The sequence below is a fragment of the Glycine soja genome, chromosome 9 (genome assembly GCF_004193775.1).
Source record: "Glycine soja cultivar W05 chromosome 9, ASM419377v2, whole genome shotgun sequence".
Lineage (NCBI taxonomy): Eukaryota > Viridiplantae > Streptophyta > Magnoliopsida > Fabales > Fabaceae > Glycine > Glycine soja.
This window is the reverse complement of record NC_041010.1, coordinates 36,432,936-36,447,331: the sequence shown is the minus strand read 5'-3', so window position 1 is coordinate 36,447,331 and position 14,396 is coordinate 36,432,936. Positions and strand designations below refer to the sequence as shown.

The following is a 14,396-nucleotide window of genomic DNA, read 5'->3' as shown; positions in this document are numbered from 1 at the left end:
AATACTCAAACCTTCTGAATACTAATACTTTTTCTCTCAAAAAGTAATTTTTATAAACACAAGAAAAGAAATTTAGAGAAAAATATTATTATTTATATTACCTAACAAATAAATATTTTTATAAATTTTAAATTATAAAATAAATATTTAGTAACTTGTCCGGTTCACATCAATAATATTAGTTCCATAATAAATAAGTTATAATAAATACATTATAACTTGATATTATATATAGTACCGGGATAGTATGATCATGATTGAAGGAAAAGAACGATTACGAAATTAAATTTGGAGTTGTCATTAATCATGCTTGCATTTTTCTGTCACTTCAAGAGGACCTAAGAAAGGAAGCTCTTCCTTTTTGGTATACTCGTTGACTTTGCACGTGGATTTATTGCCCTTCTAATATAGGATATTGAAGTGTACGTTGTTGGGTTTGTAGACTGGTAACCTATCACACACATAACAATCTAAAAAAGTAAAAACTATTTTATTTTATATGATGAACGTTCTTGTCCATATTACAATTCTGTGTTTAAAATATGAAAGATTTGATTCTGCAATTTGTACTGCTACCAATATTTTTTTTAAGGCCAAACTTTTTTCTCACTCTTCTCCCCACCCACCTTTATATGCGTGTACTCCAGCAACTTCTTACCTCTACACATCAAATTGTGCCATTATTCTTCTATCAACATTATACAAGTTCTTCTTCTCCTTTTTTTTTATTCTTCTAAAAAGGAAGAAGAAGAATGGGTGTGGATATACAAGGTAAGCTTCGTTTAGCTCTTGGCTCAGTGAAAGATCATGCCTCTATTGGCAAGGCCATGATGTACCATAATTACCAACATGATGGCTTTTCCAACATAGAGATTGCAGTACTTCGTGCCACTGGCCATGACAATGGCACCATTGATGACAGATACATGCATGAAATCCTCTTCCTGGTGTCAAACTCCCCAGGCTCCATTCCTTTTCTCGCAGAGAGGATTTCGTGCCGCCTAGGCAAAACCAAGGATCATGTTGTGGCCCTCAAGACCCTTGTCTTGATCCATCGCCTCCTTAGAGGTGGAAACAGATCCTTTGAACAAGAGCTATGCAAGGCACATGTCTCAGGCCACCTTCAATTACAAATTAGTACAACAAGGTGTTTCACAAAGAGTTCTTCAGTTGTTGGTTTCCTACACAAGTATGCAGCTTATCTTGAAGAGAGGATGAGTTGGCTAATCAACCAAGCAGGGAAACTTGAACCTGTCATGTCCAAAGGGTTAGAGTTTCGGCGATACGACGAAAAATCGATTGATATGGCATTCAGGATATTGCCTAAATGCCAAATGCTTATTGATAAGGTGCTGGAATGCTCCCCTCATGATGTTTTGTGCTCAGATCATAGCTTGGCTCAAGCTGCTATGAGCAACACCTTGAGAGAAAGCTTCCAAGTTTATATGACATTCTCTGAAGGAATTGCGGCTCTTGTCAACATGTTTTTTGATCTAACAGCATCAGCCAGAGGCCTAGCTTGTGAAATACTCAAGAAAGCTTCTCTTCAGAGCCAAAAGCTTCATGATCTGTATGAAAGTTGCAAACAAGTGGTTGAAAACAAGAGTTTGGATTACCCTTTTGTTAAGATAATCAGCATGAATCATATAGTGGCATTGGAACAACTTGGTAGTCCACAGAATGAACTTGAAGCTTCACATGTCTCTCTCAAAAGCATCTCATCAAGGCCACCTCCAATTTCAGGCCACTTTACAAAATCTAAAGAGATAGAGTTGGCAGTGGAAGCAAAAGAAAGCAAAAGGAGTGAAGAGAGCATTGGTATAGATTTGTCACCAACCCCTACTCTTCTTTCATGGACACTAGAGACTAAAATAAGCATGGTGTGGGTGGTGTTTGAAGATGAATTTCCCAATAATGAATCAAAGGTTAATCCAGCACAGCAAAAGCTTGCAGGTGTTGATGCTGTTTGTGATATAAAAAGTGAATATGGTAGGCCTAGTGTGTTCCTGAATCCTTTTTCATCTAGTTTTCAAACAAGCATGTCTACAAAGGTATGAGCCTACTGAATCAACAAGGTAGGACGAGTTCATCAATGGTTTTGGTAAACTAAATATTACTGTCAATGATTATCCCTGTCTTAGACCATATTGTGAAGGAAAAGTATATGGTGGTATAGCTTCTGCAACTTCATAAACAACTGCGATATGTGAGTGAATGCTGCTGTGAGAAACATGGGGGCAAAAATGTTTAGAAGAGTACTCAAATAGAATAGGTTATTTTCAACTGTGTGTAATATTGTTTTCATATTTTAATTGTTTTCTGTAGGTACAATGTTTTGGGTAAACATAATTAGCGGGAGGAAATTATTAGTGCCATCTTTTGTGGGTCATGTTTTAGCTTGTGTTAATTTTTGTTTTCAAAGTTACTATTCAATTACTTTCTTTATACTAACAAATATATAACTTGTATGTGATTATTCTGGTAAGATTAACCATTTTATTAAAAGTAAAAAAGTCCTCAAGAATACAACAATGAAAGTTGATATATGTTAGAAAGTCATCACTCCTAAGTTCTAACCTACCTTAATTGTGAAGGGTAGTCGTAGGCAAAGTTATCAAACTCTAGAATTTACGTACACTTGTGAAAGCTTTGTAAACTTGACTTATAAGAATTTACCTCATATAAAAAATGATAAAATACTTATAAATAACATATCAATTCAATACTTCAACTCCATAATAAAGCAAAACAATAAACCAACAAACTTCACAATACTAAAATAACTAAGTCTAATAGTAAATCACTACTAGATAAGTTAAAACTACACCAAATATAACATAAATAATAAGTTGATACAATTACAAAACATAAGTTCTTAAAATGACTAAAAAAAAGGATAAATGTCACTTAGATAATCCATAAAATAACTTAAATCAATAAAATACAATACATATGTGACACCATTTATCCTGACATACATATTTATATAATATTATACATGAAAATGAAGAATTAATTAAAACAATTTTATTCAATAAACATAAAGGAGCTCACATGGATAAAAGGTTCATATTCACGTTAATCACCAAATTAAAAACTTATCAAATAAGGGTATGTAAACATTTTTGGCTCAAAGCAAAGCCATCCAACTTTTTTCAAAAGAAAACAAGTTAAGCAGCGGAATAACATAAAATAACATGTTTATAACATTATGCAAATAATACAGAAACTCATGTCCTAATGTTACATCTTATCAGAGCATTGTGTTCTAACGTCCTCTACTATGAGGTTCTTCATAGCCAATCACCTAACCATTTGCTCCCACGAACGCAAAGTTCGAGATCATCACAAGATCCAAACACAACTTATCATATAAATGAAATACAATTTACTTAAACACAACTCAGGTCATTCCATCACTTATTGTGTGACATCACATCTGAACACTATATGTCTCATACATTTTCACATTATTCACGCACTCAAGGATTAAAACACAATATCACTCAACCAATCAATATCGATCAATACACAAGCGTTATGCAACAAATATACTAACACTCAATCTTATATGCAACGTGGTACCATGTCAGTGAAAAATCTCGTCAGGCGCCCAAGAGTACATGACAGGATACACTCAATCTTATATGCAACGTGGTACCATGTAAATCAAGTCACTCTCACTAGGTAAAATCATAGGGAGACCAGTCAGGGTTACTTTATTTTGCGAGAACGCTCCAACCATATAGGATCAACATAGGCTTCAAGGAACATTCAAATTGAGTGTATTTACCCCTAAGACCAACACTCCGAAGAGTCCGTCAGGACCTCTCCCTCCTGATTCAAGTCCTATCCAGAAAATATTTTAGCACGCAGACTCTATCTATGAACTATACAAAACACATGACTCATTAATTATTCTCAAAATAATTTTAACTCGTTGCGCCTCAAAGTGATTAAACTTGTCGGGTTCCTACAGTGGATCCCATCACAATACTCGTCACGCATTAACTCGTCGTCCTTAAAAGGTCTTACAGCCATGTGATTGTACGGTTTATAGCTCACAACTCAATGCACACAACATCTCAATGCACATGTGATCTCACAATTTAACACATATTCAACTTGTCATTTACACATAGTTCATCACACTTCCATAATCTCAAGACAACACGTTATCACATCTCATGCATTATATACATGTCACACAATAATAACATTAATATGTTATGTTCATATGATTAAACCTCTCAAACAATTTCACATAATTATATCAAAATCAAAGGAATCAAAATCATAAGTCAAAAACATAAAAACACAAAGAGCACTCAATTTTATCAACCAATTCGCATCATAGCATCAATTGATCCGTTAAACACAACAATCTCATAATTATAATCATAAAGGAAGAATCACAATATAGTAAACATCCCAAAATGAATCTCAATTTGATCCTTTAAGGATCCCTACACATATTCATTTTATCCACAATTGCGATAAACTCATCTCTTACCTCTAAGAGGGCTTACGTGTGTATTTCGACAGTGATAACAACGTCTCTAGCGGTTCCCTAAGATTCCTCAAGTTTTTTCTCTAGTTGTTCTGTTAGGATTTCCAAGCGTTAGGGAGAAAGAGAAAGGGATTGGAGCCTCCACTTCACTGTCTCCATGAGAGAGACTTTTCTCTCTTATGTTTTAAATCCCAACGGTGAAGATGTGTGAAAATGAGTTTTAAACTTGGTGTTCAAATTTCACGATGATCCAACGGTTTATGAATCTGAGATCGTAGTTTTACTGGAATAGGTTTAAGTGTATGCGTGAAAAAGATAGGGTTTTAGAAGAGAGAAGGGAAAACAAATTTGAGAGGAAGATAGAGTGTAGATATGTATTGTAAATGTAAAAACTGGCCTAATATGTTTCTATTTATAACTAGGGTACTTTCAACCTATTATTTACTCTATTTTTTTATTTTATAAAAAAGAACTCAATTTTACTTCCTATCAAATGAATAAATAAAACATCCTTTTTATTTTCTAAGAATATTTATTTATTTTATTTACCTTAAACTATTATTTTAATTAATAAAATTATTTCTTCTTATTTATTTAATTTTAAAAACCTCATTATTTTCATAAAACTCTATTTATTTTTAAATAAAATAATTTTTAATTTATTTTACGAAAAATGGAGTGTTACAACATTACATGAACATTTTGAGTTAATTTTTTTCTATGGAATTTGCTTCGAATCTACAAATAAGTGAGTTTGTAAACAAGTTAACTCGAAACATGCATGTGAACTTGTAAACTCATTCGAGTTTACAAGCTAATTTAAGAGTTTGATAACCATGATCATGGAAAAAAAGGGGTGTTGAAGTTCCACATTGTGACATGTAGCCAAAGATAGTATTGAAGTCTCACATGTTAGAGATAATGTTGAGATAAAGTATATAAGTGTGTAACAATCCTCATCTTGTAAGTTAATTTTGTAATTAGAGTTGAATTAGATTCAAAGTCACATTCTAACATGATATTATAGCTTATTTTTGATCTATTGGTGAGATGAACCAATTTGGCTTGATCTGATAGGCTTAATGGGTTAGGTTGAGCTAATAAAATGTAGGCTCAAAATTGGGCATATTTAATCTGACTTGATTAACTATTTTAATTTTATTTTTTAAGAATTTTTTATATTAAATTAAATATGTTTAATTTTTAATTAGGAGGTTCAATTTGGCCTAGTGGACCAACATAGGGTAAGACTAGGCCAAGAAATTTGCAACTTGAACGTAATCCAATCCGATTTCACACTTTAGCCTAATAAAGCCAGACTAGGCCGAGTAATTCGATTTACTAGTTATATAAAATGCCAGTATAATAGACAAAAAATGGTGATCACATGAAGAGAACATTTTTTAAAAAAGATTAATCCGTCAAACTTGACATTAAAATTGTTTTTACTTTTAGTCTCTTGACGGAAAGAAAGGTTAAAGAATTAAAAGTAAGGATGAAAGAAGTTAAGTATTAACTAATAAAATAAATTTAAAAATCAAAAATAAAATTCTTAAATATTTAGTGACTAAAAAGATAATAAACTCTTAAAATGCACGTTATTGTGGAAATAATTAATTCTTAAAATTTGATAAACGGACCCGGAATCTCATTGTGACCTGGAAAGGCCCATACACATGACATAAATTGAACATTAGAATGGAATGAGTTCATCTCAATTTGACTCCATTTTAATAATGTATAATAATTTATTTTATGTTTAATCTGGCTTTTATGTTAGCGTAAATGATTTACATGTCAGTTCAAAAATGATTTTTCTACTTTAAACTTTAAAACTGATTAATATTATTTTTCTTAATTTTGCAAGTTATGTACAGATAAACAAGTTACTTAATATATATAGATTTAACACAAGCTTGAGAATATCGAAATACTTGACGATGCTAATTCTTGTTATTATCCCTTATGAGCATAGCATCTCCAAATGAATTTGTTGAAGGATTTCTTAAGTAAAAAAATAATTTCTTATAATTTTTTTTTATTGGAATAAATCTATGTGACATGAAGATTTGTTATAAAATAAGATTTTTATCTTTCATAAAATATTATTTCTTAATAATAAAATAATATTTGTTTAACACATAACAACATCATAATTAAGTGAAAATAAAAAAGATATAAAAATGAATTTTTGAAGTTTCTTATTATTGAAACAAAAATATATATAAATTTCTTATAATCATATAACACTCTCAAGATCAGAACAATATTATATAAACTATAAAAAATAACTTAAAAAATTCATTTAATAAATTCTCTATTAGAGGTTAATCTTGCTCATTTCATTGTCTAACAATTTCAACGCCTTGAGTTTCTTTGGTGCAGAATAGATTAGGAAAAAACACAGGAAAAATAAATTGATGTTATTTGTGTTATTTGAATGTATGGATTTGATGATATAAATGTACCAGAATTCTGGCTTGTGTATAAATGTTTATTTTATATAACTAAAATTTATAATATTTAAATAATTTTAAATATATATATATATATATATATATATATATATTCTATTATAATTAAATTTTGTACGTAATAAAAAAATATTTTAAATTTATTATAAATAATTTATATTGTGATATAAAATTATTTTTAATTATTGATAATTTTTAAAAAAATATTAAAATTTAAATTTAAATTAAAGATTAAAAATGATACATCAAAAGAGATAAAAATTAAAAAGGCTAAGAAAAATATCAAAAAAACACTTGTAAATGAAAAAAAAAAATTAAAATCACTTTCGTTGAAAAAATTACAGTTAAAAAATTCTCAAATTGCTCTCATTCAAGAATTACAGCCAAAAAATTCTCATTCAAGTTTGAATCTGTTTATATATATATCGTATCATCTAAGGATTTTATGCTGATAAGATATCTATAGTTTAATTTAATACTAGAAGTTATATGAGATAAAAATATATTTTATGCTTAATTAAGATAAGATTTGTCTAGAATTTTGCTACCGTTGGGTATAAATATACCCTTCAAGTATCTCATGTATTGCACATTCTCTCTTGCTCCAAATTTGCGAGGCGATACCAAAAGATCTTTTCTTCGTTTTTTCCTCAACCCAAAACAACATGGTTCCATCACTTTGTGCTAATGGTTGTGGCTTCTATGGTTCTTCTGCCACCAAGAACCTTTGTTCAAAGTGTTACATAGACTATCTCAAAGAAAACGTCACGAAATCAAAAGAGTGTGAAACCAAGAACTTGAGCGACCAAGCTTTTGTTCTTGATCAGTCATCTGCTACTTCTTGCAAACCATGTGCTTCTGAAGTTTCTAACACTGATGATGCTACTATGGTTGATGTTTCTCTTACCGACCCTGAGGGAATAATAAACAACAAGAGAAAAAAGAGGTGCAAGTGCTGCAACAAAAAGGTTGGGCTATTAGGGTTCGAGTGTCGTTGTGGGGATGTGTTTTGTGGAACACATAGATACCCGGAGAAGCATGCATGCCACGTTGATTTGAAGGAAATTGGTCGTCAAGGTTTGGTTAAACAAAATCCTGTATGTATCGGTGATAAGTTAAAACATAGGATTTAAGGATTGGGTTCGGATTCATCGTCCGGCTTTGTCTATTTGTATAGGATTTCTTTCGTTTTATTTTTCTCCCAATATTTTCTGTATGATGATAGGAGTAGATCGATAGGTATTAGGTATTATCAACGTTCCAACTTGAATTGTAAATGTTGCTATATTGGTTATGAATTTCTTGCTCATTTTTTGTCATTTAACATGTTGCTTCCTTTCTGTTAATTTGTGTATAATTTATAATTTTTTTTAAAAAAAATATGTTCCTCTTTTGATGATAGGACATCTCAATTCATTAGGGTTATATGGATTCACAATCAAACCCGCTAACCTATATTCATCCTAATCTAATTAAATAATATTTCAACGAGTCGATTTGATTTTATTTTATTGTGAGTGACCTAATTATAATTAGATTGAGTAGAATTCCAAATCCTCAATCCTATATATTTTTTATCATTATGTTATATAAAGAAAGAATAAAGGCAAAACAAAATTGTCACCATATCTTTAGCTAGTTCTTGGATGCCTGCAACTAAGAAGAAACATGTACAAGGCCATAACGTTGTTTTGCTTGTTTATGTGGTGTCAAATGAATATAAATAAAAAAATTGACATTAAATTGATGACAATTGTTACTAGAGATGAATGTTACCGTTGTACTCAATATTTTGTCGATACTAGGTTGTGTTACTTGCATGGTAATTATCATCTAATTTTGCATGAAACATTAACAAGTCCCTAACAAAAAAAAAAATAGATGACACAGAATCAAGAAATTGTTTTATCCCTCTTAAAAAAAGAAGTCAATTAATATTCAATTAATGAAGCCTCAATCCTAACTCTTACTACAGGATTTCAAAATCCTATAGATATAAAATATATAAACTAGTATTTTAAGCTCTTTAAGGTATAAATATTTTTTATAATTAAAATTTATAACAAATAAGAGTCATTTTTTCAGATTGTGTATTTTAATTTATAATTTAAAAATATATAGATCTCATAAAATAGTAAACAAATGACATTTATGGTTATTGCCTGATGTTGTCGTCAATCTCTCATTAGAATTCTCTTGATAACCCTCTGTGTGTATGGCATACTGAATTACCATATCACATTGACACATTCTACATAATGGTAATAATAATATAAAAAAATGATGAACCTTGTACAAGTGCTCACTCCATATCAAGTACCAGGTAACTATGATGACGCCACAAATAATCACATCCACAAGTTTTTATCAGAAATATTTTTGTAAGCCAATTAAACTGTTTGAACTCTGTTGTTCAGTGTGAATAAGTTATACAAACAAGATGTGGGCGATTACACTTCATTGGGTTCCTTCAAATTCTGGCCAGAATTTTCCAGTCGACAGGCAAGATGTGGACATTGTTCTTGGCTCTGCTCTTACAGGTCCCCCCAGGAAGCATAACAAGCAACCAAGGATGAATGATCTCATGCTGTGGAAATCCACCTAGAATCATGTCTGGTTGCAACTTATTGAAGGAAAAATCAGATAGAAACAGTTCAAATTGAGCATGCCTGGCTCCCCGTATGCCTGCAGACCAATTGTCTCCAATGTTACATTGGTGATTGGAATGATTGAGATTTGAGAGGATTGCTGGAAAATGTAGGTTCTGTAGAAACCGTGGTTTCTTTCTTGGGGTGGAGAATGGAGGGAGAAGGAAGGCATGTTTGAAACGAGTTTAAGCAACCAGAAGTTTACACACTTGACGTTCTAGTGCAAATCTGGTTCATCAGCACCTCCTGAAACATGAAATGAAGAAATTTAGAGCTATGTAGATGATTTTTTAAGAAAGCTCAAGTTAAATAGTACCAACAAAAAATTTTCAGAAGAAAAAGAAGAACTGTGGCTGAAATATGCAAATATATTCCATATAGTTCAATCAAGAGTGGCACTCAATAAATTTGTCATATCCAGTTGACCCATTCAAGCAACTTTGGTACTAGGCGGGGAGATTTATAAACAAACACTTGAAGTAATTTTCTAATTATGTCGCCAGCATTGAGTCATTGACATTTAATCAAAGTATTTGAATGTAGTTTTTTGGTTGATTCACCTCATTTGGGCTTGAGCCAAGTAGAGGTGGTTAAGTTTTTACCAAGGTTTCATGCAACCGCATTCTCAAAACTCAAACTTATATATTGATTAAACTTGAGTTCAAGTCCTGGGATATTATTAACCAGTATTTGACTATAATTTAACAGAGATCTTATTAACCAGTAGTTGTATTTTTCTTTGCTCGGTGTAAAGAATAATTTAAATCCTATTTATTGTAACAAATATCATGCAAATTAAAGTGATTTTTTTTGTGTTGCAAAATCGAAGTGTTTCTTATCAGTTGATACAGTCACCACAAGAAATTAGTATCATCCAGTTAATAGCAAATAGAAAAGGCAATAAAAATAAGATGAACAAATACTTGCATCAGAAAATTCATACCAAACTGACAAACTCTAAACTTGGTTCAGTCTTTTCGCAGATCCGAACAGTATAAAATAAGCTATTAACTTTTTTAAAAGTCTATAATAGAAGAAATCTGAGACATAGATACAGGTTTACCATAATTAACAATGTAATTTTACCATTAAACATAATCAGGAAATATAACCTCTAAGAAAATAGTTGAGGAATGGAATCTGAATATTTATTAATATAATATTAAAAGGAGACCAATCGATGACAAGGACTCACTAGTCCTAAGGGCAACAAATATGAAAACCTATATGGTCATATGGTGTACCTGTAGAAGACACCGTGGATCAGTCATCAGGCTAACTAAGAAACCGTAAAGTATAATACCAAAAAAACAAAAGAAGAAAAAAAAAAAAGAAACCGTAAAGTCATCAGAAAACTCATCCCAGAGCACCAATACATTTGCAAGGTAATCTTCACAGCATAGACCTTGACACAATAGGTGTGTTAGCCGTTGGGAAGTAGACCACAAAGGGCCTGTCACAAACAGCACAAGTCACTAACTTAACAATAGATTTGACTGCTACTCTTCCTATCAACTCCTCACCACCTTTGTACTAACCAACTTGTTTCCATTCTCAGATAAGAAACCAGAATGCCCACCTTCAAATGTTGATGTAAACTTCAAGCAGATACACGAGGAAATCAACAAGGGAACTCAGTAAAGATTTGAATTTCAAAGCAAACAAGGTATCTTCCTTGTGTGTTGATTGATAACAAGCTAAAAAGGAAAAAAAATGGAACTTTTCATGTTCATACACTTTCAAGCCAAATAGAATCAACCGGAAAGACACCACAACAAATAGTGAAATGTTTTCACCACTTGTGGAATTAATATATGAAAAACGGTCAAAAAGAAAATCACAATCAGAATCTGATGCCAGCAGATCAGAAGGAAGAAGGGTATGATTGTGATGAGGAAAATTGAATGCGTTGATGGGTAAAAAAAAAGGGGAGAAAGAGTTTAAATGATGTAGCTTAGGACACTGTTAATAATGGTATATAATTCATGCACATGGTTTTGCGCTAAATGCCTCTGAAGTCACCTCTTTTTCATGTACCGTTCTGATTAGAGGGAAATCTTGAAATAGAAATTACATAGATAAATTTATACCTTCTAGATTAACAGCATGATGAACATTTTAAACATATCTTTTGATGTTGCAGGTGTAAACTATGGAAGTGCAGAGGAGACTGGAGAGTTCAACAGATAAAATTAAATTTTTGAATATAATTGTTTGGGAAAAGTGCAAACTGAGAACTCTTAAGTTCTTTGAAGTATACCTTCATGTGTGTGGATACAAAACATAATTGTTGGTACCAGAATATTGGGACTGAAAGCTAGAAGAACAAGGTCTTCAGTTTGTTGGCATGGAGTTGGGTTAATGTCTTGGCAAGAACATGGAGGCTTCTCTGAACTCTTGGATGATATACCTTCAGAGTTCCATAATTGTCATAATCCTGGTTTGAATTTCATAGAAGATCGTCATTTCATGGTCTTCCCTGTACTTTCTACCCTATGGTTATGAAAGATTTTGGGGAAGTTGAACCAACAATTGTCTAAAGGATGGAACCCACCATTAATGGGCTTGGTTGACAGTCTAACATTATGATTAGACTGGTTTCCAAAATTGATATGAATCCTCATATAGAAACTAAATTCAAGCAAACTTCAAATCTGCAGGAACTCTTTAAATGATTTATCTTCTTCATTAGCAGATAAGAAACGTATAAGCAACTCGGCTGTGGTAGCATCTACTGGAAAGCCTTTGTCTTTCATTATTTGAAGATATTTTCTGGACCTTGCAATATCATATTTTCGCAACAGTCCCTGGACAAAGACATTATAAGAGCATTTATTAGGCGGGCACCCATTCTCTTTCATTTTCCTAAGCAACTCTTCAGCATCATCCAGCAGTCCTTCTCTACACAGACCTTTAATCATTATATTATAAGTATATGAATCAATTTTCAACCCTTTAACCAGAACACAAGAAAGAAGTTTCCTTGCATCATTCAGTTTTCCCATCTTGCACATTCCATCAAGCATAATATTGTAAATCACAATATCAAGATCTAGACCACTCTTCATCATCGCCCTAAACAATGTCACCGCCTCAGAATCAAGCCAGCACTTGAGCAACCCATCCAACACAACAGCACAGGTCTGGAGATTGGGAACCTGGCCGTGCTCTTTCATTGTAAAAAACAACTCCCTTGCAGCCAGTGGCTTTTTCACTTCACAAAACCCACCTATAAGACTGGTCCAAGTGAACACATCAGGATCCAACCCTTTCCCAACCATTTCACTCAACAGACTCATAGCCTTATCCACCTCCTTAACCTTACACCACCCATGAATCAGCGAATTATGTGTCACAACGCTTGGCAAACACCCCTCCCCCTCACGAACCATCAAACCAAACACCCTCATCGCCTCCTCCATCTGACTCCTCAAACAATACCCGGCAATCAACGAGTTATACGTCACAACATTCGGCTCCACCCCAATCCTAACCATAAAACCCACCACACTCTCCGCCCGCAGAAGCAACCCTTCTTTGCAAAAACCATCCACCAAAATCGAAAACGTTTGCACATCCGGCACAATCCCCTTCTCAGCCACCATCTCATTGAACAAACCCACCCCTTCCCTCCACCCACCAAACTCACCACACAAACCCTGAATCAAGCAATTGTAAGTCACAACATTAGGCTCAACATTAACAACACCCATCTCATGGAGCAACCCCAAAGCCTCACCCACCAACCCTCTCTTACAAAGCCCATCCAAAATCGCATTATAAACCACAACATTTGGCCCCAAATTTCTCTTCACCATCTTCTTCAAACACTCCAAAGCACCAGAAGTATCCCCAATTTTACACAAACCATTAACCAACGCCCCATACGTTCGAGCATTGCAGTGATACCCCAAATTTTCCATTTTTTCCACCAACCAAAGTGCATGATTCACGTCCCCTTCAATGCAAAGACCATTAACAATGGTGTTAAGTGTCACCAGCGTGGGTTCCAAGCCGATTTTGGTCATGAGGCCCAAAACGGCGAACCCTAACGTCGTTTTGCGCATGTGGCAGAGACAATTGATGGCAATGTTGAGGGTGCACACGTCAGCACTTCCATCGCCGAGCGAGTGAAGGATTTTGATTAGGGAAATGGCGGTGGCGTAGTGCTGGGATTTAGCAACGAGGCCGAAAAGGAGGTTGAAGTCTTGGATGCAGGGGAAGGGAGTTAGGGTTAGCATTCGGTGGAAGAAGTCGACGGCGACGACGGCGTCGGCGGTTTCGAGGGTGCGGATGGAGTTCAAGAGGAGGGTTCGGTGTGCGGCGTCGGAAATGGGTGGTGGAGAGGTGGAAAAGGGGTGAGAATAGAAAAGTGATGTGATCAAGGGGTGTAAACGAGAGGTGGAGGCTGTTCTATGGAAGCGAAGTAGCATTGTGGTTTCAGGTTTGGTCGCATAGAGGAAAGTAGTAGTAGCAGCACTGTGTGACAGAGCGAGAGGGTAATGTTTTGATTCTTTTCAAGTTGGGAAAGACGAGCTCTTAGTCTGTTCAAAAAGAAAACTCTGAATCGGAAACCGAATCTCTCAGGTTTCAACAATACTTTATATTATTAATTGAGTTTTTAGTCATTAAATTATCAAGTTTTGAATTTTTAGTTTCTAAATTATTTTTTTTTTACAAATTTAGTCTCCAAAAAATTTATATAGTTATTAAGAATAATAATAATCGTGGTGATGAAATGTTATAAAATAAGATAAATTAAAT

The 14,396-nt window shown here is 33.4% G+C and overlaps 3 protein-coding genes across 3 annotated transcripts; 2 read left to right on the top strand and 1 right to left on the bottom strand.

The window, feature by feature from the left end:
- The first annotated feature begins 601 nt into the window (after positions 1-601).
- On the top strand, positions 602-2,433 carry LOC114367072 (putative clathrin assembly protein At1g33340). The gene has a single exon (XM_028324163.1). The coding sequence runs from the start codon at positions 753-755 to the stop codon at positions 2,055-2,057; it is 1,305 nt and encodes a 434-aa protein (XP_028179964.1). The 5' UTR covers positions 602-752; the 3' UTR covers positions 2,058-2,433.
- Positions 2,434-7,602: 5,169 nt separating this feature from the next.
- LOC114366862 (putative zinc finger A20 and AN1 domain-containing stress-associated protein 8) lies at positions 7,603-8,243 on the top strand. Its single transcript, XM_028323877.1, has one exon. The coding sequence runs from the start codon at positions 7,650-7,652 to the stop codon at positions 8,115-8,117; it is 468 nt and encodes a 155-aa protein (XP_028179678.1). The 5' UTR covers positions 7,603-7,649; the 3' UTR covers positions 8,118-8,243.
- Positions 8,244-9,329: 1,086 nt separating this feature from the next.
- Positions 9,330-14,213, bottom strand: LOC114425576 (putative pentatricopeptide repeat-containing protein At1g12700, mitochondrial). The gene is made up of 2 exons (XM_028392520.1): positions 11,893-14,213; positions 9,330-9,878 (listed from the first exon to the last, which is right to left on the bottom strand). Exon 1 carries the CDS (start codon positions 14,063-14,065, stop codon positions 12,281-12,283), a length of 1,785 nt encoding a protein of 594 aa, XP_028248321.1. The 5' UTR covers positions 14,066-14,213; the 3' UTR covers positions 9,330-9,878; positions 11,893-12,280.
- Positions 14,214-14,396: the final 183 nt, after the last annotated feature.

Coding starts and splice junctions, on each gene's coding strand:
- LOC114367072 (XM_028324163.1), top strand. CDS start 753: ATGGGTGTGGATATACAAGGTAAGCTTCGTTTAGCTCTTGGCTCAGTG.
- LOC114366862 (XM_028323877.1), top strand. CDS start 7,650: ATGGTTCCATCACTTTGTGCTAATGGTTGTGGCTTCTATGGTTCTTCT.
- LOC114425576 (XM_028392520.1), bottom strand. CDS start 14,065: ATGCTACTTCGCTTCCATAGAACAGCCTCCACCTCTCGTTTACACCCC.